The sequence below is a fragment of the Gymnoscopelus microlampas genome (genome assembly GCF_963454915.1).
Source record: "Gymnoscopelus microlampas genome assembly, chromosome: 17".
Classification (NCBI taxonomy): domain Eukaryota; kingdom Metazoa; phylum Chordata; class Actinopteri; order Myctophiformes; family Myctophidae; genus Gymnoscopelus; species Gymnoscopelus microlampas.
The window spans coordinates 37,098,867-37,124,693 of record NC_139954.1 but is presented as its reverse complement, the minus strand read 5'-3'; the positions used below and the strand labels follow the sequence as shown (position 1 = coordinate 37,124,693).

Below are 25,827 nucleotides of genomic sequence, written 5' to 3'. Positions count from 1 at the left end.
GTCATCACCATCACAATGCCCGTGTTACTTTTTCTGATAGACACGTCCGCGTCCATGAACCAGCGCACCCATCTGGGCACTACCTATCTGGACATAGCAAAGGGCGCTGTTGAGACTTTTATGAAGGTACTGTATTAAACCCACGGAACAAAAACAAATTGAGACTTGGGGGAGATCCATCCCAAGTAGGGGATGGTGGTGGCCGGTTCAGATCAATCGTTGGCTGCTTGCAGTCAACAACAAGAAAATGCTCTCTGCGATAACCGTCAATATTAATGCTTTACTTATTTCCACAGCTCAGAGGGAGAGATCCGGCGAGCCGAGGGGACCGGTATATGTTGGTAAATTTTGAGGACGTTCCCGTCGGGATCAAGGTAGAGTTTTACATTTTCGAGTACATGTCCCAGCATTAAAACATGTCGCAGCTTAGATATTGTCCTTCTCATCGTTTCCACCACGTTGTGTGATCACTACATCAATTGTGTGGAGGAGAATCTTCAGGAGGAGCTTTCATACCCCTTTTAAAACATGGCCGACATTTTGTTTCAGTGTGAGCAGCAAGGAACTCTGGGTGTTATTTATACAGAGAGGAGGAGGTGGTGTCTGGGAGGGAGGAGGAGGGGGGGGGGGTTAACTGACTAGCCCACTTTGAGTTGTTTAGACACATTTGTCATTTATGTCTCATTGCGACTTTGACAGTTTGACAGTGTTATCTGTAACGTTACAGTAGAGCTTCTATAGGCTGACTAAAGAATGTGGGCTTGGCTAGTAGTGCTGTCAAGTTGTTGTTGACTTGGGGAAATGTAGAGGAAGTGACCTATATAAATGTTTATCAACATGTTGTGACATCTGTTGTCAATAACAAAAGCTCATATTTGTTTATTTTTTCCCCCTCTAAAGGCTGGATGGAAAGAGAGCCATGCCACATTTATGACAGAATTGAGGACTCTCCAAGCAACTGGACTAACTACAATTGGCCAGTCCTTGAGGACCGCTTTTGATTTACTCAATCTGAATAGATTAGTGACTGGGATAGACAACTATGGACAGGTATGTAGTAATTTAGGCAGAGAGGAGACTAGAGTAACAATGACACGGTACAACTGCAGATTTCCCCCTTCCAGTGTCCCCAGTCTTACAAGCATCAAACACCTACACTGTGACCCCACACTCCTCAAAAGTCACGAGTTCATAAAACAGACATCATATGTGACAGCATAAAGTCAAAGCTCGAATAACCCCCATTTCCACACATTAATGGCCTTTATTGATTACTTGGCATTGATTTTTTTTTAAACAAAATATTTTGATGCTAAAACTTTTAGTTGATAGATGGGACTAATATGATTGTCAAGATTGATTGCTTGAATACTATATTAATACGATTTTTAACGGTACCGGTAGAACAGTCAAAGGATATGCTAAAACCACAAAAAGCACCAGGGGGCTTGTTTCCATTGTGGCCCCCCGAAAAAAGACGAAATAATTATAATGCATGAATTAGCATTGTTATTACTTAATTTCAATACAATGTGTTGGATAGTGTGGACAACATAGTCAATTTCCAAAGGGGACCCTCTACTCTTATGACATGAATTATTATTAAGACAGGCTATGCCTTCCTTTAATGGTGCTCTCCTTGTTGATGGGAGGTTTCGTATTGTCATGGCAGTTGAATGAGCCTTGGACAACACCCAAAGTGTCTAAAGTAGAATTTGAACTTATGCAAACATTTCTGGTTGGGACAGTGTGTGTGTCTGTGTGCATGGAGACTGGGCTTTCATACAGGCCATTGAATCATTCTTTTCAGATGCGAAATCATTCAAAAACATTCAGACATTCAGGGGCGTACAGTGCAGGATCTATACCCAAATGTCAGGAAAATGACACAGCATTGTTTCCCTGACAAAAAGGGCGCTTTGAGATGTTGAGGACAGCTGTGCGACCAGAATATTTTAATGTCGAAGCACAAGACGAGGATAAAAAAAAACAAGTGTGACAAAATCTGGGATCTTCAGCCCTGTTACAGTGCCCCCTGTTTCACAACACTATCCATGCTAAATGGTTGTATAATGATTTAGTCACATGATGCAAGTTTAATCCACCCTAGCTTTGCTTGGCTCTGATTGTTTTGCTACTGGTGAAAATGAGATGATGATAACCCACTTAGAGTGAGATTAAGGTGAGATTGTTTTAGACTCCCTGCTCTTTTCTGTAATCCACTCGCATTCAAGCATTTATCTAATGCTATAGAGTGGGAGGACCTAGACTATAAGCATAGGCATTCTCTGCCACGCCACTATGCCTATGATTAATATGAAGTATTTAAAAGTCTGTACTCCATGCCCAGGCCAGTTTCCTTTCCGGAGTATAATCATTTTTTTCCTGTAAGTCGGGTTGTCTGTTTTTCAAGGGGGAGGCTAGGCATGGAGATGTGTTATAGGGAGATATAGAATGGATGAATAAATGGTTAACCAGAATTTCCTGAGGAACAAAGGGAAGATCTCTTCTGTGGAGGGTAATGCATACATGCAGTGTGAATAATGTATGCTCAACACACTCTGAAGGAGTTTGAATGGCAGCTACCGCCCTGTGAGGGAGACAAATCTAAGCAGTACTTTGGATAAGGAAGCATAAATTTAAACACCGCACAGGCCTCTCTTTGGAAGAATACACGTACATTCCTGCAGTCTCAATCTGCCTTTTCTTTTCTTTTTGATAGGCTGATGTTTTTAGTCCAAGGATACCGTTGTCTGTTGCCTAGGAGCTCTTACCTATTCTAATGAGAGTGATTCAGTTTCCAGTCCCTGTCTCAGTGCTTTTGAAAGATTGGGAAGGCATAGATTCTGGAGTAATGGTTTTGTCACTGGTCTTGATTTATATTCCTAGATGTAGGCGTTCATCCAAATGTCGTCTTGTCAAATTAAATGAGATGGTGATCACCAGAACCACATGATACACATTCAAATCTGGAGAGTTCAATTAACTCTGAAAGTGTAAAAATTGACCCATACAGGATTTTCAGAGTTAAGGCCTTTGCAGACAGGGTGTGATTAGTCAATCAGTTTTTACCGCATGCGAAAAGACGCACGAATCGAACTGGGTTCGATTGGGAAAAAAAATGCATCTCCGCAGCCACTTGCCGCACGGCAAATTCGGAGCCGGTGTGCATGAGGTCATAGAGAACCATGTGTTCATTTAAAAAATGATATTGTCTGTTTTTTTTCCGTGCGAAAGATCGCACCCTGTCTGCAAAGGCCTTTAAATGAACACCAGATCTTTCGCGTAGAGCCCCTGTGAGTTGCCTTTCACCAGCATAATTACTTTTGCCCCTCGTACTCGTAGGTGGGTCTGACATGTCCTTTATGCCATTCTATGGGAAAGAATGAGAACATTGCAAAGTAGGTCAAATAAAAGTACAAAGGATATTTAAAAAAAACTTTGATAGCAATAGTTCCCAGTCAGATTCCAGTATTCTAATGCTTTAATATAAATTAAAATGTAATGAAACCGTGGACTCATCCAAATGCACTCAGATGATTTGCAGTTTATTTTTTGGGAAGAAGCCTCCTCAGTTTCTCCTGGAGGTCTCCTTGCCCTTTTTCCATTAAACATTCCTAGCATTGTCTTCACCGACCGTGTAAAGTTGAAAGGATTAGCACCAAGGGAAAAGAGTGCAAGTTTTAAACTGCTGAGACACAGGTCTGTTGTCTGGAGCGCTCAGTATTTGGCATGTCTGCAGTGCTCTTTTTGACATGATGTCCGGAGTGCTCAGTATTTGACAGAGGGGTTCTTCTGTGTGCTGTTGTTTTTCAGATGTATGGATGTGGTTAAACGTGGTGGCAGCTGTTTTGTTTCCATTAGCAACTAGTTTGAAATCCAAGCTTAAGTAATATAGTGGGTGAATATAAAAATTCTCCTCTCGGGCATTCAAAAGGCTCAGTGTGTTAAATGTGTTTATATATTCTACGTTCCCGTTGATCAGATCCCAAGAGAGAGTGGTATTCAGTGGTTTTACAGGGACCATAATGCCTTTACATTAATGGCCTTTATTGATCACTTGGCAGTTGGCATTGATTCTAATGATCTTTCTTTTGCATATGTAATGGCATTTTGAACCTTCAAACTCCATTTTGATGCTGTAACCAAGGATAATGACTGATTGTCAAGACTAATTATTATAATGATGATGCACAAATTAGCATTTTAATTTCAATACTCTATATAGTGGACAACCGTGTCCATTTGAAATGACTTTTTCAACCTGTAAGATGGGTTGGCACTAAAAACGGATTCAGCCATGGACAGTATTAACAGAAAGTGTTGCTATGGAAAGCCACAAGGCATTCTGGTCTATTTAGAACCACCAAATATAAATGTATTTAGGGAGAGGGCTGTAGTGGGGAAAGAGAGCAACTGTCTTATGCAGAGAACACTACATTGCCCCGGAGGTGTGTTTTTTATTCTTCATGGTGATGAAGAGCTCTCCAGGTTGCCAGGCGTCTGAAACGGCTCTCTTAAGAGTTGAAGAGGGGCTGGTGTGTTAGGGGGAGTGGGGCAGCCAGTGGGTAATCCTCGATGGGCACATTTGTTATTAGAGGAGCAATGAAAGATATCAAGTGAAAAGTAAGGTTGTGCAGAGGAAAATGGAGTGCTAATGCGGGGGTGATTTTACAAACATGTCCTAACATGGCAGCCAAGGTGACAGACAGGAGACTACTGGATCTCCATCAATCCATCATTGTGCTGGCACAGTGTTTCTCAAACTACTACAGGGGGGTGCGTGAGAGAAAGTGGATGGAAGAATGTATTTTGCTGTTGATGATAAAGCATGACAAACTATGTGTGAACTTGCTGATCTTTGAAATGACATTAAAAAAACATGACTAGCACAACTGTTCTTGAAGGGAAAGCAATACCTATTGTACATTATTTGAACATATTGACATCAAAGCTGGACTTGGGTGGGTTATTATTCATTCATAGCATCATAACACAGCCATTTCTCTTGCAGTTTTCTAAGCTAAATGTTGTAGGTTCAAAGGGGTACTTGGATTCAGAAATAAGGGAAAGGCAGTACTGAAGCCCAAAAAAGGTTGAGAATCGCTGTGTTGGCACTCTTGGATGGGCTAGATTACTACACAGACAAATGTCTGTACAGGAATACTTTGACCTGCTACAGTGGACAAGTCTGGAGAGCAACAGATGGCTTGATAATGAATTGATACAATTTTGCTCATGTGAACTGATGCCATGTACCAAAATTCCAAGTTCATGTGATATACTGTATGTGGTTTGATTTGTTTTAATTCAGTGACATACCAAAGATGATAAAACCAAGGAACCTGGTACATGTCTGCTTCTGCAAGATATTGGTGCAATAGTTATTAGTCCTCAGGATGTAGCCTCACCAGCGGTAATGCAACATATTAGCATGCCAAGTTGATACCCACTACTCAAGGCCAATACCATTTCTCCCCCCCCTTTTTCTTTTTTTGAGACCAGGTTGTCATGGATACCCGTGGCAAGTCGGTGGTATTCTATTTACTTTGGCCTGTTTATGTAACTGGACAAATTTGTCACTCAGCAATCCACATCCATACATTTTATGCTGCTGTCAACGTTGAGAAGTGGTACCCATACAAGGTGTCCATTGCGACGCCTGGGTATGGCAAGTGTAACTCTACTATGAAGTAAAGGGTTTGACTTTGGATGTAGTACACTTCATACTACACTGATGTTTATACTCGTAACTCACAAGTTATTCAGACGGCGAGCTTAGAAATCCCCTCAGAGGGCCCCAGGGCTGATACATTGAGATGAATCCAGCGCTGCTTTGGTTTCATTGTATCAATAGGAAATGCTGATGTCATGAAATATGGCTTTGTCTGGGAAGAAAGAGAGGGGTTCCAAGATGCTTCATCTAATGTGCTGCACCAGTGTTGGCGAATGGGAGTGATGATGCTAGTGAGAGTATTCTCTCCAGACACTCGCACAACCTTTGTTATTGTCGAAGAGGTGTTGATGTAGTCCATGTTGCACTCTCCCTCTAGACTGTACTGTCTATTTATGATTGCCTTTAGCTAGGGATCACATATAGGCTATTCCTTCTCTCTGTTTTGAAATGGATCGCCTGTGAGTTATCTATATGATACTTAATCTCCACTTGTTATTTTTACTTCAGACATTCCAGGGTTACAAACATGAGATGGACATTTTAAATATTTCTCTGGCACAGGCATGAGTGTAGACGACGTTGATATTTTTGATGCTTTGACATAATCTGTATGCATTTTTAATTTCATGACATTGCCAAGTTATGGTTCTATTCATTAATGTATCCTTCTCCCTCTCTCTTCTTCCCTCATTACAGGGCAGGAATCCCTTTTTCCTCGAGCCAGCCATCATCATCGCCATCACCGACGGCAACAAGCTAACCAGTAGTGCCGGAGTCCAGGACGAGGTCAGCCATGGTTTCCCTGGAGACGGGGGTCACAGGCAATCAGGAGTGCTTCCTGGTTGGTCGGTTGACTACTCTGGATCCTGTCCGCTGATACACAAATACCATGTTAACTTAAAGACTTATAGACCTAGCACATTATCTTTGCTCAATATACAGTCATAGAGGCATGACTTAAGTTAATGGAACCATTAAGCCCATCATAGTAATGGGGTAGAGTGATAGAGGTTAGAGAATATCTTGTAATATTCTGTTTTTCCACATCTTCACATAGCACTGTATTTGTTCCCACCAGTTGTCCTATCCTGGGCATTAGAGTGAATGGTAAAAATGTGACTCCCGGTTACTGTCCATTGCTCAATTACATGATCCAAAATGGTCCCATTGTCACTGAATATAAAGTCTTGCTACTTTCACTCTGTAGATTGACATGATCTGTACTTCCTCCACCCACACAAACAGCAAAACATCCTGTCCTCTTCTCTCTCTCTGCTCCCCTGGACACTGCTTTGAGGTTGCCAGCAAGCCATAATATAGCATTGCCGTTTGATAACTAGAGAAGCATATGTTTCACACACCATCTAACACTAAACAACCAAAGCCATAATTTTACATGCTTAATTGTAGAGCAGCTGTGAATGAGCCTGTGGTGTGTGTGCTCAGAGCAGGAACCAGGAACCCACTGCCATTTAGTGTGGAAGAGTCAGCGACGCACTTGCAGTTCTTGGGACAGTCACTGAGCCATGTCTGGGTTTCCTGTAACAAAGTAATTTGATTTTACAAGAACATCTATTTAGTCTTGTGTGAGAAAGTGTAGACATTTTCTTGCTTATGTTTGTATACCGCAGGAGTGAGAAGAGCGGCATTTAAACTTGAGATGCCAGACAACTGTAATTCATTTTTTTGGCCATCTTAACGCTCATCGGGTATCAGTTGAAATCAGCACTGCGGAATGAATTCCTACTATTGAATTAATAACCTCCAACAAAGGTTAAATATTTGCTGCCACTGCCAACGTCTTAAATTGTTTTTTTACAAACACACACACCTCCCCATGTCTCTATTGTAGTTCACTCACCCCTTATTTTGACTCATAATGCTTGAATGACTCGCACACTAATGGTATATTTATCATAATCCCTGCAGAGGCTAACACAAAAAGTAGCTCATAGATTGTTGTGTGATTTATGCTGGGATCTTCCTTCCCGTCGCCATCCCCCCCCCCCCCCCCCCCCCCCCTTCCAGCTGCATCTGCCTCTGACCACACCGCTGCCAGGCAGCGAACTGACCAAGGAGCCCTTCCGCTGGGACCAGCGCCTGTTCGCCCTCGTCCTGCGCATCCCCGGCCACTCCTCAGTGGAGCCCGAGCCCCTGGGGGGCGTCCCGCCCGATGATTCTGCCATCACCCCCATGTGCGAGGTCACCGGAGGTAGGCTTCTGGGGAGAGAGAAGATGTCTGGGGGGGGGGGGCTCTTGGCAGCAGGGTGAATGTGTACAGTAGCGGTAGATTTGAAGGTTATTCATCTGGAATTCGATGTTTTTATAATACGCTGAGAAATGTCAGATTTTCAAGCAAGTTGCCAGGTAAACTTTTTTACTTATACATTTTTTATTTTTTTTAAAGATGGTGATAAACTTTTAATGTTGAATGTAATTTTAGTAGCCATCTTTCTACAGTGGAACCGGAGGTATAACTTACCAGGGAAAGCTCAAGGAATGTTTATCACTATCTTTAAAAAAAATAAAAAATGTATAAGTATTGGAGAAAAAGGAAGGCATTTAAGGGGAACTATTGGGTAACGGCATCGGTAAGTAAGCTGTGTGTGGTCAGTGTTTTAGAACTTTATTAGCTTAGCTGCAAAGCGATTGTAAAACTTGGTAAATGAGGGCGTCTGCATAAGTACGGTACCAGTCAAAAGATTTTCGTTGGATTTTTTCTTTTTGTATTATTTTCTACATTGTACATGAACCCATTTAGACCTCAGGCCGATTCAAAATTAAGTTTTCTAAATCCTGACGTAAGTTTTCTGAAAAACTGAAAAATATTAATGTTGCTATATAGGCTACTGTATATAGCAACAACTGCACACAGAGGTGTTCCCAACTTGAAAGGTATAATAACGTATACCGTAGGTGTTCCAGGTATAAATGGAAGACATCAGAACTATGAGAGAACACATGGATTCATTTAGTAAACAGTGTAAAATAAACCAGAATGGTTCTCTCAATCAGCTTCATGAGGTAGTAGCCAACTAGAATGGTTTTCCTATAGTCTCGAAGAGTTCCAAGAGTTGCTGAACACTTGTTTGCTGCTTTTCCTTAACTCTGAGGTCCAACTACCCCAAACCATCTCAGTTGAGTTTAGGTCAGGTGATCGTGGAGGCCAGGTCATCTGACGCAGCACTCCATCACTCTCTTGGTGAAATAGCCCTTACATAGCCTGGAGGTGTGTTTGGAGTCATTGTTTTGTTGAAAAACAAACTATATTCCCACTAAGCGGGCAAACCAGATGGGATGGAAGGTCACTGCAGAATGCTGTGATGATAGCCATGCTGCTTAAGTGTGCCTTGAATTTAGAATAAATCTACAGTGTCACAAGCAAAACGCCCCCACAACATCACACACCACCTCCTCCCATGCTTCACGGTGGCAACCACACATGAAGAAACCATCCACTCACCTTCTCTGTGTCTACAAAGACAAGGTGGGTGGAACAAAAAAATCTAAAAAAATTGGACTCATCAGACCAAAGTACAGATTTCCACTGGTCTAATGTCCATTCCTTGTATTTATTGGCCCAAATAATTCTTATTCTTCAGTTTCAGTTCTTCTTCCTCATAAGTAGTCGCTTCTTTACAGCGATTTTACCATGAATGCCTGATTCACACATTCACCTCAGAACAGTTGATGTTGAGTTGATTCTGCTACTTGAACTCTATGAAGCCTATTTGCTGACTCTAATCTAAGGTGCTGTTAATTTCTGAGGCTATATAAAACCATTCCAGATGACTACCTCATGAATCTGATAAAGAGAATATCAAGAGTGCGAAGGTGTCCACAATGTAGCTACTTTGAGAAATATTTATTTTAATATACTCTGAATGATAACATATTCTGGTTTGTTCAACACTCTTATGTTTACTACATTCTATATATGTTCTTTAATAGTTTTGTGTGCAGTATTAATCTGTGTAGAAAATGATACAAATAAAGAGAAACAACCATTGAATAGAAGGTGTCCAAACTTTTGACTGGTACTGTATGTTTTATCTCTGCATGTGACTCATACACCGTATTCTCATCACAGCACAAGATCATGAAATCAGAAAAAGAGGAGAGCTACGGCGTTTTATAACAACTAGTGAAGATAAAAACGTTGGTGCTCTCTTTGGTCCAAAAGGGGAACCTCTAACTTAAAAAAGAAAATGATTCCTAAAAGCTTTTTTAAATTATGAGAACAGGCTAGTTGATCATTTAAAAAGAATAAGCCTATATGCTTCTTCAGGGCAAAAGTAAATGGTACTGTTTGGCCTGTCGAAGGCCATCTGCGGCCGAAACGTGTCTTGGAATCTTTTTCTTTTTGACATTACCATATAGCTCAACTATGCACGCCTCTAGGCTGCCCTCGTTTATGAAGGGCCCTTTTACAGCTGTACCTGTTTCATATTAATACAGTTTCCCATTTTCACACCTGGGAACTGGCTGCTACTGCTAAATTACGTTTGTAACGTGGCCCCTTTCTAGTCTTTCTGCCCTCTCAAAACTCTTTACAATGTACTTCGTATTCACCCATTCACACATACCATTATGCAATGTGGTTACACACACTGATAGCAGAGGCAACCATGAAAGGCACCAACCTACTCATCGGGAGGGGTTTGGTGGTTCAGCCAGGAGGAGCCGGGGATCGAACATGGGAACTTCCAGCTCCCAAGCAGCTGCTTTACCTCCTGAGCCACTCCTGATTCTGTCTTCTACTTTTAGGCACTAAGCACCTGAACTGGAGGAGTTGGGGGCTAAGTGCCTTGCTCAGGGGCACCTCAGTGGTCATTGACTACATAGGAGACGACAATACTCATTCAGTACATTGTCCCAGATTTGTCCCAGTCGGCCAGGGATTTGACCTTGTAAACCTTATGGTCACAAGCCCGCATCTCTAACCCTTTGGCTCTACAGTGAAAATTAGGCTAATGATTTCCTGTGTGAGAGTCCCCAGGCTCAAGAATAAATAAGCCCGCCAGGTCATCTGCCTAACAGTGTTACAGAACATTCACAGTTAGAAAAGTAGGCTTGTGGCTCTCTTGGCTCCAGTCTACATGCTACCTGGTGTTGGGGTGCGGCCGGGAACAGACTAGAATAATGCTGATGGGAGGTTAAGATTAAAACACACAGCCGGTCTAAGCTTTCTGTATCTGTCGGTAGTGTTGAATGCAGAACATGACACAGCGCCACAGACAATGACTGACAGTCTATATGCTGCCTTTCTATTACTGCTGATGGCAGACTGACACAATGCCAGGCGCTATTGAAACCTGCGTGAGTGAATGGTTTGCCCGGCAGGTCACTAGAGGTGAAGTGTGAGACAATGAATAGCAACAGGCTGATAATGTGGAAGTCCGCTTATCAGTTGTAGCAAATTATAGCCATGTGCCTATGATAACAGGTAGCTATCACATGCATACATAAACATTTGAATAATCTAACCTTTCACGCATTGGCTTATTTGCTTTTGACGTGAATTTGATACATCGCTGCAGCATCTCGATTCTTATCTTTTCATGGCTGTAGCATCCGTAAAATGTAACGCGCCACATGCCGCTCATAAGCAGTTTTTTCTCCTTCCCCGAATTATTTTGTGACGGGCTCAATGGTGGTGGACAGACAACAGCCAAGGTTCTTAGAACAAAGATTTCCCAGTACCAACACACTACTTGCCATGCCTTATTTGTAATTGTATGGTAATTGGCCATAAGGAAATAATACACAAGACTTGATTCTGTGCTATGAATGGACACAAGCATGAACACACGCACATACACAATCACACACACACATACGTTGGTTGCCGCTGCACTGCTTGTTAAAATGTATCGCTTTAGGCAGAATCATCAACAGACAACAGAAGCTATTTATTTTTTTAAATCAACGGGTTGGTTTCTTAGCTTTTACAGCCAAATTACAGAGTTAGTCTGTAATTTTCCAGTCGAAGAGAAAATATACACCCCTCTGGCGGGTGCAAAATGTGTTCCCTGTGTGTAGTAACAGTTCAGTTAGTTTGACTCAGGCCAGGTGTGACTGCTTAAATGAGCCATCACTCACCCTCCGTACTTATAGTGCAATACTCACTGCTATTATTAATATAGTGGATGTGAGCTTCCTGCCATCCAGGATGTATACAATGGACGGTGTGTCAATAAAGCCTGTAGGATTATCAAAACCCCAGTCACCCCAACCATGGACTGTTTCAGCTGCTACCATCTGACAAGCGATATCGCAGCATCAAGGACCGGACCAGCAGGCTCCAGTATCGATTTTCCACCAGGCAACCAGGCTTATTAAGAATACCTGTAGATAGACTCGTAATGGCCTGTTACCTGTCTGCCTGGCACGTGCACGCACACACACAGCTGTGCATATACTCATACTGTATAAATGCAAACGACTACATAACATATTTGCACATCTATTAAGGCAGTACACACAAAGAGCACATATTACACAACCCACAATATCTGTCTCATAATGTCATGTTACAGTGTGTGTGTGTGTATGTATGTATGTATGTATGTATGTATATATAATATGTATATATATATGTGTGTGTGTCTGTCCAGTGTATATATGTGTATTATATACTGTATGTGTATACACTTGTATATCAGTATATACATACAGGGTATACATACTGTACACATGCTAATACTAATACCGATAACTTGCAGTGCGTTACTGTACACGTTTGTATCCTCATGTTGTGATCTGACGATGATACAGTGCATTTTGCAGTCACTGTAAAAACAAAATCCTGTAAATTCATGCAGTGGGTCACATGCCTTCCAGTTCACTGCCAATGGATGTCAAATTAAGAATGGATGACTGAGAGGCCATGTCTTCTAGCGCTTTTAACGGCGTGTGTGTGTTGCTTTGCAGGCCGTTCCTACAGCGTGTTCTCACAGCGCATGTTGAACCAGTGTCTGGAGTCTCTGGTGCAGAAGATCCAGAGTGGAGTGGTCATCAACTTTGAGAAAACTGGACCTGACCCCCTTCCTGTAGAGGGTGAGAAGCTTGTAGATCAGCTAGTTTCGAACTTTCCATTTTAGAAAAACTTTTAATAGGGTTTTCAAATGGATTAGAATTGACTTTGCACTTAAAATTATTTTTTACATATCAGTCAAAACATCTCTAATTGGTGGGCTAGGACTTTCCAAAATTGGCAGCATCGGACCCAAAAATCTGGCATCAATCAGGCACTATAAGAGATATATGTAGGGATATATACAGGGGTGCACATAACTTTTTAGGTCTGGTACGCAGAAGAGCACCTGGACATGTGACTTGGTGCGCATGGCGCCCGTCCCGTTTTGTCAAGGGGGGGGGGGGGGTTCAGCCCGGACAGTTTGTCAACGGGGGGGGGGGGGGGGGTACTGCACGGTGCCCACCGGACAGTTTTGTCAACGGGGGGGGGAGGGGGCGAGAAAAAAAAAAAGAGGACGCTCTGCTTCTAAATTCCGCCGATTTTCGCCGTTTTTTTTTCTCACGCTGTTAGATAAAGCCCCCAAGGTTGGTGCCCTGTGCTGCTGCGCTGATTTTATCCGCCAGATTGGGACGTTCACGGCATATTTACGGTGCGTTCATCATCGGTGACGAGTGCCTCTAACAGCCGCTGCTGGCTGCGTGCACGCAGCGAGGCAATGCGAGTCATATCTCTACCCCTGTGCCTAATGGCTGTACATGGGGCCGGCGGGTGCTTTAGAGTGATTGTGTGAGTGGCTTCAGGAAGTAAATTCCTAGCCTCGATCTCCAGGCTTTTATTTTTTAGTTTTGCTAAAAAATAAAAGCTTGGAAATTCCTGTCCCAGCTGTTGGTGCGCAAAAGCGCCTCGCGTCGCCTGATGTGGTGCGCATTTTTTATTTTGGGTGCGCATGCGCACCTGCGCACCAGTTATGTGCACCCCTGGATATATAGGCATTTTCAGTACATGTGTAAGAATTTATTCCCCTGGGACTCATTTGACTTTTTGGCCAGCATCCGTTTTGAATAGCAGAACACCTTTACTCTCTCCCCCAATCACTCATCTCTATCCCTGCCTCCATAATAAAACACTTCCTCCAGACTTTTTTTTATTTACGTATTGTCAAGATGGAATTTATACAACTTTAATAAGTAGAGCTATAAATATCTGTCCTACTGTATTCGAGAGCCCACAAGTTTCAAATGTCTATCATAACATCAAAAACATCTTCAGCAGAGTCTCCATGAGTAATATGATATAGTCAGGGATTTCACTTTGCTACTACTGAGACATTTAATACAGTATCTTACTAAAAACCGCCTCTGACTGGTGATGTAGTTAAGAGTTTTAATGATGCCATTCTCACTGGCCTGTGTGTCTGCGTGCCTGTCCAGATGGTCCAGCTGAGGTGGTGAAGCCAGGCCCCCAGACCTGGCACTGCTGTCACAAGCTCATTTACGTACGGCCCAACCCCAAGACCGGTGTTCCTATCGGACACTGGCCCATCCCTGAAGCCTTCTGGCCAGACCAGAACTCCCCCACGCTGGTAAGAAACATCACAGTAGACACAAACTGACGGATCCTTCGGCTTAGTGTTTTTTGGACTATAATAATGTCATCAGGGCCTCTATTTTATGTGTTATGTTTATTTTCATTATTCAGGCAGTAGGTATTCGTCTGTCATTATTTAGGTAATAGGTATTCATTTGTCATGTCTGTCCATAGTGAAGTTGTGTATTGTACTATGAAATAAGATTGTTTTGTGGTAACTAGAATCTGTGTTACTTACGCATTACACAAGATGTATCAATAAAAATCTTGCCTCAACAAGTATTTCACTGACATAAAGTTTATAACCAGACTATTGACTATTGACTTTGAATGTCCAGCAGTATAACCATATTTCTGCCTCTTCTGACTTTTTGTTTTTACCTTAAAACTCAATGCCTTGTCATGTGATGTGTTGTTAGCTTGCAGATCGGCTATTTTCACTGTTTTTGAGATGAGGGCTAAAGTGATTCATTCATTATGTATTTTAAGTAAATTTGGGTTCCGTGGAGACGCCAAATGTTTCTTTTGGGTGTCGAGCTGAAAAACTTGGCGAAACTCTGTCCTTAAAAAGCACCGTCTTCCTTCTCCTCTATGTTACCACTAGCCACCCCGCTCAGCTCATCCCCATGTTCGCTTCTCCTGTCTGGATGCTGAACCCATGGTGATAGATAAGGTGCCCTTTGACAAGTATGAGCTGGAGCCCTCGCCTCTCACACAGTACATCCTGGAGAGGAAATCTCCTCACACCTGCTGGCAGGTAGGCCAACACCTCACTCACATTACTAACTACATATATCCAAACCTTGTGTATGTTCAACACCATAACCTTTCAGGAAATGGAAAAAAGAACCAATGTAGTTATTGCTTACCTAAAAGCTCTTGTTAATAATTTGTATTGGTTAAATAATGATAAGACGCACAGATGGACTTAACCACTTTGAACCTGGCGTCCCTATTTTGGGCATAGTTTTATAAGCAACATATTTTATTATGTTATGTATTTAGATCGCCTATTTTTGCTACTGTTATGCAACCGTGTCATGCAACCAAGTAGGGCATTCATTTTACGGAAAAATACATAAAAAGACAAAATACGGAAATACAAGGTTACTGCCCGACAGTGATGACATACAAGAGCAGAAGAAATCCATAGATCAATGCACAGCAAAATATGGTGTGAATTTAACTCCAGTGTAAAAGTGGAACCTTCACTGTCAGAGTAATACTTACTCTGGATTTTAACTTGACTGGTCTACTTATCTAGCCCCTCATTGTTTTGTCTTTTGTTTCTCTTTCCTTATAGGTGTTTGTGTGTAACAGTGCCAAGTACAGTGACTTGGGTCAGCCCTTTGGCTACCTCAAGGCCAGTACAGCCCTCAACTGTGTCAACCTGTTTGTCATGCCCTATAATTACCCTGTGCTGCTTCCATTGCTGGGTAAGATTTAGGATTATTCATTTTATTTTGGTCACAAATAGCCGTACGTGTGAATATGTAAATAATTAGCATCTACTTTAGTTGAATACGTTGATTTAACCACTTGGCACTTTGCATCCCTATTCTGGGGCTAACACTTGGCGAAAATTGCCGATCTACTACAAGCTCACAACGTGCTGTGTTGCAACACGTGAGCTTGTAGATCGGCTATTAAAAAAGAGCGGACCAAGTACAGAATTGACCCCGGTTACGTTGACTAAGTATAGACTACAGAGGATGTACGTGGTTAGTTGCATAACGTTTTCTAATTAGTATTTTGAACTTCAGCTTTGTTTGCAATGCATTTTTATGCTGCAGTCATCTTATCTTCCAGTTGTCAGTGATGACTGCTTGATAAGGTTTTTCCCCTCAAAATTAGACACTTTTTTTTTTCACCCCATCGCAGATGACTTGATCAAAGTGCACAAGTTCAAGCCTACCATCAAATGGCGGCAGTCTTTTGAGAACTACCTGAAGACCATGCCTCCATATTACTTTGGGGTGAGTAGAGTTGGCAGCAAAAATGTCTGTTATCTGTTAACCGCCCAAACCTTTTAAGGTTTTGCCCATATCAATACTGTCATTAATTTAGCAGAATATACTGTATTTTTTTGCGGAGAATTTGAGGAGAATTTAAGTGAATTTATTAATTGAGTGTCTCATCTTCGTAGTCTCTGAGGAAGGCACTGAGGATCATGGGAGCACCCAACCTGCTGGCAGACAACATGGAGTACGGCCTGAGTTACAGTGTTGTCTCTTACCTCAAGAAACTCATGCAACAGGTGGGTGGACAGTGGAATTCACCCTTACGGCTGGGTTCATTCTTTCACCGTAGGAGTTAAATTAACACTGATTAATGAACGGTGATGTGGCCATATATCATTTTGGGGGTCCGCTGCAAGAAAAACTACAGATTTCAGAATGCATTTGTAGAATCGGCCTCAGGTCTTAAGTGGTTAAACGGGTCATGTCCCACTTCCACAGACGAAGATCGAGTACGACCGACTAATAGCTTCCATCGGCAAGAAGCCGCTCCCAGATCCAGGCATCAAGGTGCGGTGGCGGGGAGGTGGCGGCATCTCGTTGGCCCAGCGCAAGGACTTCACCCAGCTGCTGCAGACCATCACAGGAGAGGCTCCGGCAGCCCAGCTGGTGGAGCTCAACCCCAAGGAGTTCCAGGGTTTCCACCTGGCTCTGCTCAACAAGGTAACGAACTGTCTGCTTGGGATTTTTCAGATCCTTTCTATTTGTCCTCGGCAGTGGTGGAAAAAGTACTACATTCTTTACTTAAGTAAAAGTATCAGTACAAAAGTATTGGCATCGAAATATACTTAAAGTGCCAAAAGTAAAAGTACTCATTATGCAGAATGTCCCATTTCACAGTTCAAAATGTATAAAAAATCGTTTGAAAATAGCAGATCTACAAGCTCACAATGCGTCGCATCGCGACGCATTGTGAGCTTGTAGATCTGCTATTTTCAAATGCCCGAAATGTATATTGGGCTAAGTGGTTACCCTATGTTCTGTAATAATAATGAAAATCTACAAAGTAACTAGTAACTGTAAAGGTACTGAAAATTGGAAATACTCCAGTAAAGTAAAAATACCTGAAAACTTTACTTAAGTACAGTACTAGTACTAGTAAATGTACTTAGTTACTTTACACCACTGGTCATAGCATAGCATATTCACACCTAGGTAGTCCAGGTACGACTACTGTCTTTTAGCAATGGCCCCGGAGCAGCTTAAAGCAGTGGTTCTCAACCAGTGTTCCACAGACCTCTAGGGGTCCATGGTATAATTACAGGTGGCCCATGGGAAAATATTTAAAAATGTTTAAATATATATACATATTTTGTATAAGCAGCCATGACTTCTTAACTGCGCAAACATGTTTATCCAAGATTGACGTTATTCAGATGACTTTCCAACCCAATAAATTGGGGTAGAGAAACATAACATGAAATGTAAAAATAAAGCCATTAACAGGAAAATGGGTCTTTGTTTACACATGATAGATGTGTGCGAAACTGTGACTAGCCAGTGACGTGTATTGATGGTATGGTCCTTGTGGTTCTCAAGAGTACCTCAGTAATGGTTTGTTGAAGGAGAAGAGAATGTTTGTGCTGCACCAGACCAGCCCACCTTTTCCCATATGGCCAGGGATTTGAATCGTAGACCTTCCCGGGCCGACACAAAGCCACTTTTCAAAACCTCGAAGCTACTGCCACCCCGATAATGAGATAGCTTAACCACTTCATTATGTAGCACATTGGAAAAGTGCCTGGGGATAGAAAAAAAATGGTTAGCACTTTCAGACAGCTGTTGGAAAGAAAAACATTCAGGACTCTATTTCTTTCTATATATTCATCCTGCAGTTTTACAGTTTCATATATACTTAATTGACCGGGGTTCCTCAGGGGTCTATACCTCGTCCCCTCCTTTTCCCCTCTACACCAAACCTCTTCGCCGAAAATAGACGATCTTGTAGATCGGCTACTTTTGTCGAATGTTCGCTCCAGAATAGGGATACTAGGCTTCATGTGGTAATTTTTTTGCCAAGAGACGAACCCTGTGTTTGTTGAGCTTTGAGGGAGGCTGTCATCAAATGGCTCAATAACTCCATGTCCCATGTGGCTGAAGGTAACGCTTCCATCTCTGTCTGTTCCACAGAGTCTGAAGCCGCAGAGCTTCAGAAACCCCTACGACATCCCGCGCAGCCACCTGCTGGACCAGCTCAGCCGCATGAGGAGAAACCTCCTCAACACCAGTGTCTGTACGCTCAGAGGACAGGATCCAGGTAGGACTGTGTGTGTGTGATTGGGGGGGGGGGGGGGGGAGGGTGTCTTTTGATAGCTTTTGTGTATAAATTGAAAATCCATTGGAAATCTGGTGAAGGAACCTAACTCACTTCCATGTTTAGGACTACAAATGATAACACTCTGTACACAACCCAATACAGAAATATGAATGTGCGTTTTCATTTATAACGCACGAATACTGCATGTTTGCACACTGTTAAATGTGTCCCATGGTGATGCGGTCCATTCCAGATCAGCTCCACAGCGTGCCAATAGCGCAGATGGGAAACTATCAGGATTTCCTCAAAGCCGCTCCCCAGCCCCTCCGAGACGCAGATCCCGAGCAGCCCAAACGCCTGCACACGTTTGGAAACCCCTTCAAACTAGACAAAAAGGTGTGTTTGTGTAACTGGGTCAGATAGATTTTAAGAAAAATGTTGAACTAAGCTTGAAATTAAATATTGAGGGTTAAGGGCTTGATATACTTTGTAGCGCACAGTGTCGTGCACTGAAAATAGCCGATCTACAAGCCAACAATGTGACGTAGCACAGCGTGTTGTGAGCTTGTATAAATCCAACTTTAAGATGATTAATGTTAAATATGAATACAAATACATTAATATGTTTAAAATATAAATAACTGCTTTATGCCTTCTTATGTATACTAAGTGCTGTAAATACATTGTTGTGGGGAGGTACAAGGGGGGTCCTTGAGGGTTGTTTGAAATATGCTAGTGAAAAAGGTTGAGAACTCCACTGTTGTACAGTATTGTTTGTATACACTGTTGTACAGTATTGTTTGTATACAACTGTAGAGGCAAGTGTAGTGATTAACCAGTTATGCTGTAGTCCAGCAGGACTAATTGTTGTATAGTGATTAGCTTGTAGTCATTGGTTGTGTTTTGCCGCTGTCTCAGGGCATGATGATCGACGAGGCGGATGAGTTTGTGACCGGCCCCCAGAACAAGGGCAAGAGGCCGATGGACAACAGCAACATGCAAGGCGGCGGGCCCAAGAGACGGCGCTGCATGTCCCCTCTGCTGCGCCTGGGCAGAGCCTACACCCCTCCAGTCAGCCCACCCGCCAGCCCTCGACCTACAGCTGGTGAAATAGGTACTGAAAATGTAAAAAGAAAAACATACTATCACAACACTCCCGAAACAATAACATCCGTAGGGGGGCAGCAGTAGCTTAGTGGGTAGAGAGGCTATCTGGTAATCAGAATATCACCAGTTCACCTCCTGGCCGGCCCAGCATACACGACAAAGTGTTCCAGAGCAAGACACTTGACCCCTAAAAGCTCCCCCCGCATCATGATCATCTTGCACAGCCTACGGGAATAATAAGGTCTACAAAAAAACAAGCATTATCCTTGCTTTTATCATGAACAACAGTTATTAAATGTTCTTGTCAACTTAGTAGCTTCTCTGTATATTGGATGATAATCTTTATATAATCAAAATGACATCAACAATCCCTTTTGTTGAAGAGTCAAATTAATACAGAACAATACATGGTCTGTGACTCCGTCAGATGTGGATAGCAGTGACGGGCCCCCCCCAGAACCAGAATTCATGATCAACCACTTCAGTGAAAACCACTACAGTCCAGACGGCACCTCTGAGCTGGACCCGGGGGCAGGGATGGGTGACCCAGGAGAACACCAGGAGAACCACATGGCCGCCGACCCCCAGGACCACCGCAGCGGGGTAGAGGAGGAGGAGGAGCAGCAGCAGGAGGAGGACGACGACGACGATCGGGGGGATATTGAGCTGCAGCCAGGCAGTGAGGAAGAAACGGAGGGCATGTCGCCAGAGCACCGGCCACCTCGCTACCTGTCACCCACGGCACTGAAGAAGCAGATGAACACGGAGAGTTTGGAGTTGAACAACGAACTGAGGGCTCTCATCACCAAGGAGATCAGGAAACCTGGCAGACGTAAGTAAAAGGATAGAGCCCTGACCGATGCCAGTTTTTTGAGTCCTGTCAACATTTTTGAAAGCCCTAGAGGCCTAGACCACTGATTACCAAAATTTTGTTTTTGAAAAATGAGACTTGACATAAGTAATGTGATTAGACTGGAATACATAGTTGTTATTTAATGTATGAACTATGAACCCTTTCCAACTGGGTAGTTGAGAGTGAGACCTTTAACATTCCATGAGATGTAGTTGAGTGATTTGGCCATTGAGTACAATATAGGAATGAGAGGCCATCAAAACACGCTAGTAACAGAGGCTAGAGCAGATTATAGAAAATACAAAAAGAGTAAAAAAACAAAACGGCATTCTGTGACTGGTAGCGTTTATTTCTACTGTTTGATGTGTAAAACTGGTCTGTTGTCATGGTTCCTACTCCCGTTGACATTTTATTCCCGTCCTTCCCCAATCACGGGATTAATAAAAATGTTACTCCCATCCCATGGGAATCCCACAGGAATCCTGAGAAAATGTTGTGCCATAGCAATGTAATGACTAGCCTCTTTATAATAAAGTCAGCTTTCCACTTATTTGTTTCACGAGAAGAATCATGAAAAAAAACTTGCTTTGATGTGGCTATTGACAGCTGTATTTACTGAGCTGCAATATTAAATGTTAATGGATTCATGATTCATCCACACATTTTTATATCAAAACAAGGGGGAAAGCCCATCCCTTTTTATTCTGCATATAAACTCCAGGTAAGGTTGAACATTTCTTGAAAGACTGTTCAACGCTGCTCTAATTTAGGTGGCATTGATTATTACTTTCTGTGCGTTTCATGACGTGTAGCTCTCGTTAGTTACACCTTTAATTTAAAATCCATGTACTGTGTGTGTTCGTCCGTTGCTGTTCATTCGCCCAGAGCATGGGAACTAATTTGCAAGCATCTCATTGGTTGTCAATCGGCCCAATCATCAAAAGGTTGCGGGAATATGCTAATGCCCAGTGACGTCAATCTCAGGACGTCTGAATGTAGGACTGGTATCCCATTAAAAAAAAATGCAAGATCTTGAAATAAATGTGAAAAACTTTATATATAATTTCTAGCATACCGTGGCTTGTTTGATTTTTGAGGAAGCCAGTGGATTCCATTCATTTGATTTCAATATGGTACAGAGATCAAGTTGCTTGAAATGGGTAATCCAACACACTAAATATCATTGTGTGGTTTATTATTTGTCAAAGCTACGCTATCCATGCATTTGAGTGCATTTTAACCACATGAACCCAGCGTCTCTATTCTGGAGGAGAAATAAGTAGATTGGCTATGTACGGCGATGAGATTTGGTGTAGATGGACCTAGTATAGATCTATACAAGCAGACCTAATGTAGAGCCCTAGGGTACCACGGTTAACTAAGTACTGTATATACATATAGGGTTTTTGCAATATAAATGGCCCTGGAGAAAATATTGATAACTTTGCAGAAAATATCCAAACACGTTTCAACTTGCGACATGTGATAGCTTGTAGATCTGCTTTTTTGCCGGATGTTTGCCCCAGAATAGGGACACCAGGGTTCTTGTAGTGAAAGTTGAGTGAACATTTTGTCGGCGCTCATTCATTCTCCCCCTGTTGTATGTACAGACTACGAGAAGATCTTCTATTTCCTGAAGCAGATCCAGGGCAGTCTGGATACGCGGCTCATCTTCCTCCAGAACATCATCAAAGAGGCGGCCAGGTGCTGAGCTTAACCTTCCTCTGCTGTATAAGTATTGTGATTACCCTGTTGCCTTAAATAGGCTGTCAAAATAACTTTGCCTTCTGGAGCGTTGGCTTGGAAGCGAGCCGCTTGTGTTTGACTTTTGGATCCTGTATTCCTTGAGTATCTTTGCCAAGACTTTTTTTCCTTCAGGAACTTCCTTAATATAAATAGCAGTCTCATGTCCTGGAGCTTTGTTCTGGAACAAATCATTTGTGAGACATTGACTAGCTTGCAGTGTTTTTTGGGGGGTTTTCTTTAGGTTTTTCCATCATGCAGCCTTTTTTTAAAAAGGTATTATTTTCAGCAGAACCTGCTGTGTATTGCTTAAATGTAATCAGCCCCTGGCTTATTTACCATACGGCGGACATGTAACTTAATCTGTGTTATCATTTTGTTCTGTACAGGTTCAAGAAGCGTGTTCTCATCGAGCAGCTGGAAAACTTTCTAGAAGAGATCCACAACAGATCCAACAACATGAACCATTTGGACGCGCTCTGAGACAGGCCCAGCCCCCAAAAAGAACACGCACACACCCCATGTGTCTCCCAACAAACTTTCCATCCTCCCTGCCCCCCCCTCCCCCTCCCCCCCACAGCGACAAGGCAGACGGCATCCAACTTTCAATCTCCTTCCCGTCACTGGACCCTGTGCCTCGTGTGGTTATCAGAGGTGTTTGGATTGGTTTACACATAACCCACTTAATCACTTAAACCCTATATACTTCATTGACTGGAGTCCCCCAGGGGTCTTACTAGGTCCCCTCCTTTTTTTGTCCCCTGTACACCAAATCGCTTCGGCGAAAGTAGCTGCTCTAGAAGCTCACAACGCATTGTGAGCTTATAGATCAGCTGTTTTTGCCAAATGTTTGCCCCGGAATAGGCTTGTTGCATGACTGTAATATCTTTTTCCAGAAGGTGGCATTCCCCTTTCCTCTCATAGCTTTGTTTGATTGGCTCAGCAGCAGATTTGAACCGGAAACACACGTCATATGTGTTTCCAGTTCAAATCTGTGACCTGGAACAAACGGGAATGCCATCTTCTGGAAAGGGAAACTACAGTCATGCACAGAGCCTATTGGGACGCTAGGGTTCATGTGGTTAACCTATGTTCATCCCAGTTCGTTCTTCATCGATCCATTAGGTGGAGTGAGTGAGTGAGTGTATTATTATTATTATTATTATTATTGTTGTTACTGTTACAGGTGGAGCATTGATGGAAGCACTTGTAGGTGCACGCCGGGCTAAACAATACAATTGTTGGTCCGTGCACCGGTTTAAGGTTTCGATATTGATCTGTGGAACCGTTGGCTGCGTGTGCACTTAACTTCACACAGACTCACCTGTGTCGATCTGAGTGTTAAGGTGGACATCTCTATGAACAAAGGATAGTTAAAGTAAAAGAGAACTTGAATGTGAACATGAATGGAATGAGTCTGAGCCTGTACCGGTTTTGTGATGTTGGCTCGTGTCGTCCATGTCAGCGATGCTGGGGTCGAACAACGGTATTGGGTTCAGAGTTCAGTTGTCTTCAACCCACCTCAGAGTCCAAGCAGTGAGATGTTGATGTTTATGGTCACTCATCAAAGTGTTTCGTTTTTTTGGGTGGGGTTTCCACCCCCTCCGGCACTGTTTTGATTCACTAGTGACTTTCTCCTTTGTGCTGAGTTTCAAGTTAACCCTTTTTTGGGGGCTGTTTCTTTTGGGAAAACATGACTATCGTTAAATTGTGTCCTGAATATCAATGGTTTGACTGATGATATTTTGGACATTGCTTTTACCACTCCATTAACCACTTACGCCTTATAAAAAAAATAATTCAAAAATAGCAGATCTACAAGCTCACAAGATCGGCTATTTCTGACAATTTTTGACAAATTTAGCCTATGCTCAAAATAGGGATGTCAGGGTGAAAGTGGTTAAGAGAAAAGCACTCCGTAACTGTCTCCATAAATGTATACAGCCAGGGCACAACTTTTAAACTGGTCATTGCTGACAATGAAGATAATTCATTGTTTTGGATTTGTTTTTTGTCATTCAAGAAAACAGAAGTAGTTTACTGATGTTTTGATGCCCCTTGAGGGGAAAAAAATATTTTGTTTTCTTCCCGGAGACAAGTGATAATGTAATGTTATAGTTCAGTGTTCACTGGTTTTTGGTATAACTTGTCTTTAACGATATAGTATTTCATAATACTCATATAAATTTAAAAGGGGAATCATTTTGGAACGGGGCTGGTGTAAATGTTGATATACAGGGACCATAGCTCAGGAACGCATCATGGTGAAGCAATAACATTGGCACTAGTATTACCACATATTCCACCTTTGTTATCTCAAAACGGTTGTTATGCAATGGCTAAATGTCCCCTCTCTGAGGGACTTAGGTTTTGGATGCCAATTTGTCCTGTGCGCTGGTAGCTGCCAAATATTTAACCCCCACCTTGACTCCTTTTTTTCCACTGAATCTCAAACCAACACCTTGTCTTGTATATTCAATACACTTTGAAATTTGAGAAGGCTTATTTAATGTAAGTTAACCACTTATGCCCTATTTAAATGTTTTGAGAAGTTGCCCAAAATAGGGACACTAGGCTTAAGTTAAAGAAAGGGAAAAAAACAATGTAACAAAATTGAGTGGTGAATATATTGGTTGAGCCTACATTCTGTCTTTTCAGATTTATTCAAATGTCTTGACGGAGGACTAGGACAGGGGTTGATTTGCGATTCAGGGGGGCAGCTCTCTTCCGCTCCCTTCCCCCCTTCCTTGGACAGGGACCAAATCTGCCATACTTGTCTTTGTTTGTGAAGAGGATGCTACCAAAAGAGAGTATTTTGAATACACTGTAAAGATGTAAATAACCTTAGAGTACTATTTAAAGAGAATGTTCAGTGGAAAAGGCCTTTTTGTAAGTATTTCCATGAATAAAAGCTTCTATTTTACACTGTGAAGGGCCATGTAAATAAAGTGTCACATTGTTCTGTAAGGCTGCGAATGCATGGATTCATTCTTTAGTGGTTCCTTGTTTCTATTGTATTACCAGGGTAGAATATTACGGGGGTTAAATAATGTTGTGGTACATATGTGATAGGATCTGATAGAATGTGACTCCTGTAGGGATCGGCCATTTCTCAGTTCTTACATATTATGAAAGTGCAGAGTGTAAACTTTCAAATGATGTCATAATTCAAATCTGAAAATATGCTGCTCAAAAAAGAAATTGTGAACACTTCGATCCATTAATTATTTTTAGCAGTTGAATATTGTTGAACCTAAAGTCAAGAACATGTCAAATACCTGTTCCATTACATCAGATCAGTATGGACAATGAAGTATTTTGTAATTCTAAAATTACCATTTCTTATATTGCGTTGATTCTTCAACATTTAAATGTGTGTAATATGGGAAGAATGTCAATGTCCTTAATTTGTGCAATTTCATGCACATTCTGTCAAACCCTGTCACATTATTTTTCTCCCGTCTGATCACTAATTCAATATTCTCATTAGATGAAGAAAGAACCAAAGCACTCGGGGTGTAAAAACAACGCACGTATTAAAATTTATTTACAAATATATACAAAAAATACATATATAGTCCCTCTTACTGAAGTGTCTCCGGACCC

At 42.1% G+C, this 25,827-nt stretch overlaps 1 protein-coding gene across 5 annotated transcripts in view; it reads left to right on the top strand.

Moving 5' to 3' along the window:
- Positions 1-25,203, top strand: part of ints6 (integrator complex subunit 6) — a 25,583-nt gene extending 380 nt beyond the window's left edge. The window contains exons 1-18 of one of the 5 annotated variants that reach the window (XM_084085269.1): positions 1-126; positions 297-374; positions 901-1,050; positions 6,374-6,463; positions 7,706-7,889; positions 12,611-12,736; positions 14,087-14,238; positions 14,848-15,000; positions 15,547-15,679; positions 16,125-16,219; positions 16,390-16,500; positions 16,703-16,924; positions 18,392-18,518; positions 18,772-18,914; positions 19,437-19,632; positions 20,053-20,457; positions 22,089-22,182; positions 22,611-25,203. The exon at positions 1-126 is cut by the window's left edge and continues 380 nt beyond it. In XM_084085269.1, the coding sequence (XP_083941395.1) occupies positions 16-126; positions 297-374; positions 901-1,050; positions 6,374-6,463; positions 7,706-7,889; positions 12,611-12,736; positions 14,087-14,238; positions 14,848-15,000; positions 15,547-15,679; positions 16,125-16,219; positions 16,390-16,500; positions 16,703-16,924; positions 18,392-18,518; positions 18,772-18,914; positions 19,437-19,632; positions 20,053-20,457; positions 22,089-22,182; positions 22,611-22,704 (2,664 nt within the window). In that variant the 5' untranslated portion in view covers positions 1-15 and the 3' untranslated portion in view covers positions 22,705-25,203. Of the gene's footprint in view, positions 127-296; positions 375-900; positions 1,051-6,373; positions 6,523-7,705; positions 7,890-12,610; positions 12,737-14,086; positions 14,239-14,847; positions 15,001-15,546; positions 15,680-16,124; positions 16,220-16,389; positions 16,501-16,702; positions 16,925-18,391; positions 18,519-18,771; positions 18,915-19,436; positions 19,633-20,008; positions 20,458-22,088; positions 22,183-22,610 lie in introns of those variants that run through there. The other 4 variants (XM_084085271.1, XM_084085270.1, XM_084085272.1 and 1 more) reach the window with 4 other exon arrangements.
- Positions 25,204-25,827: the final 624 nt, after the last annotated feature.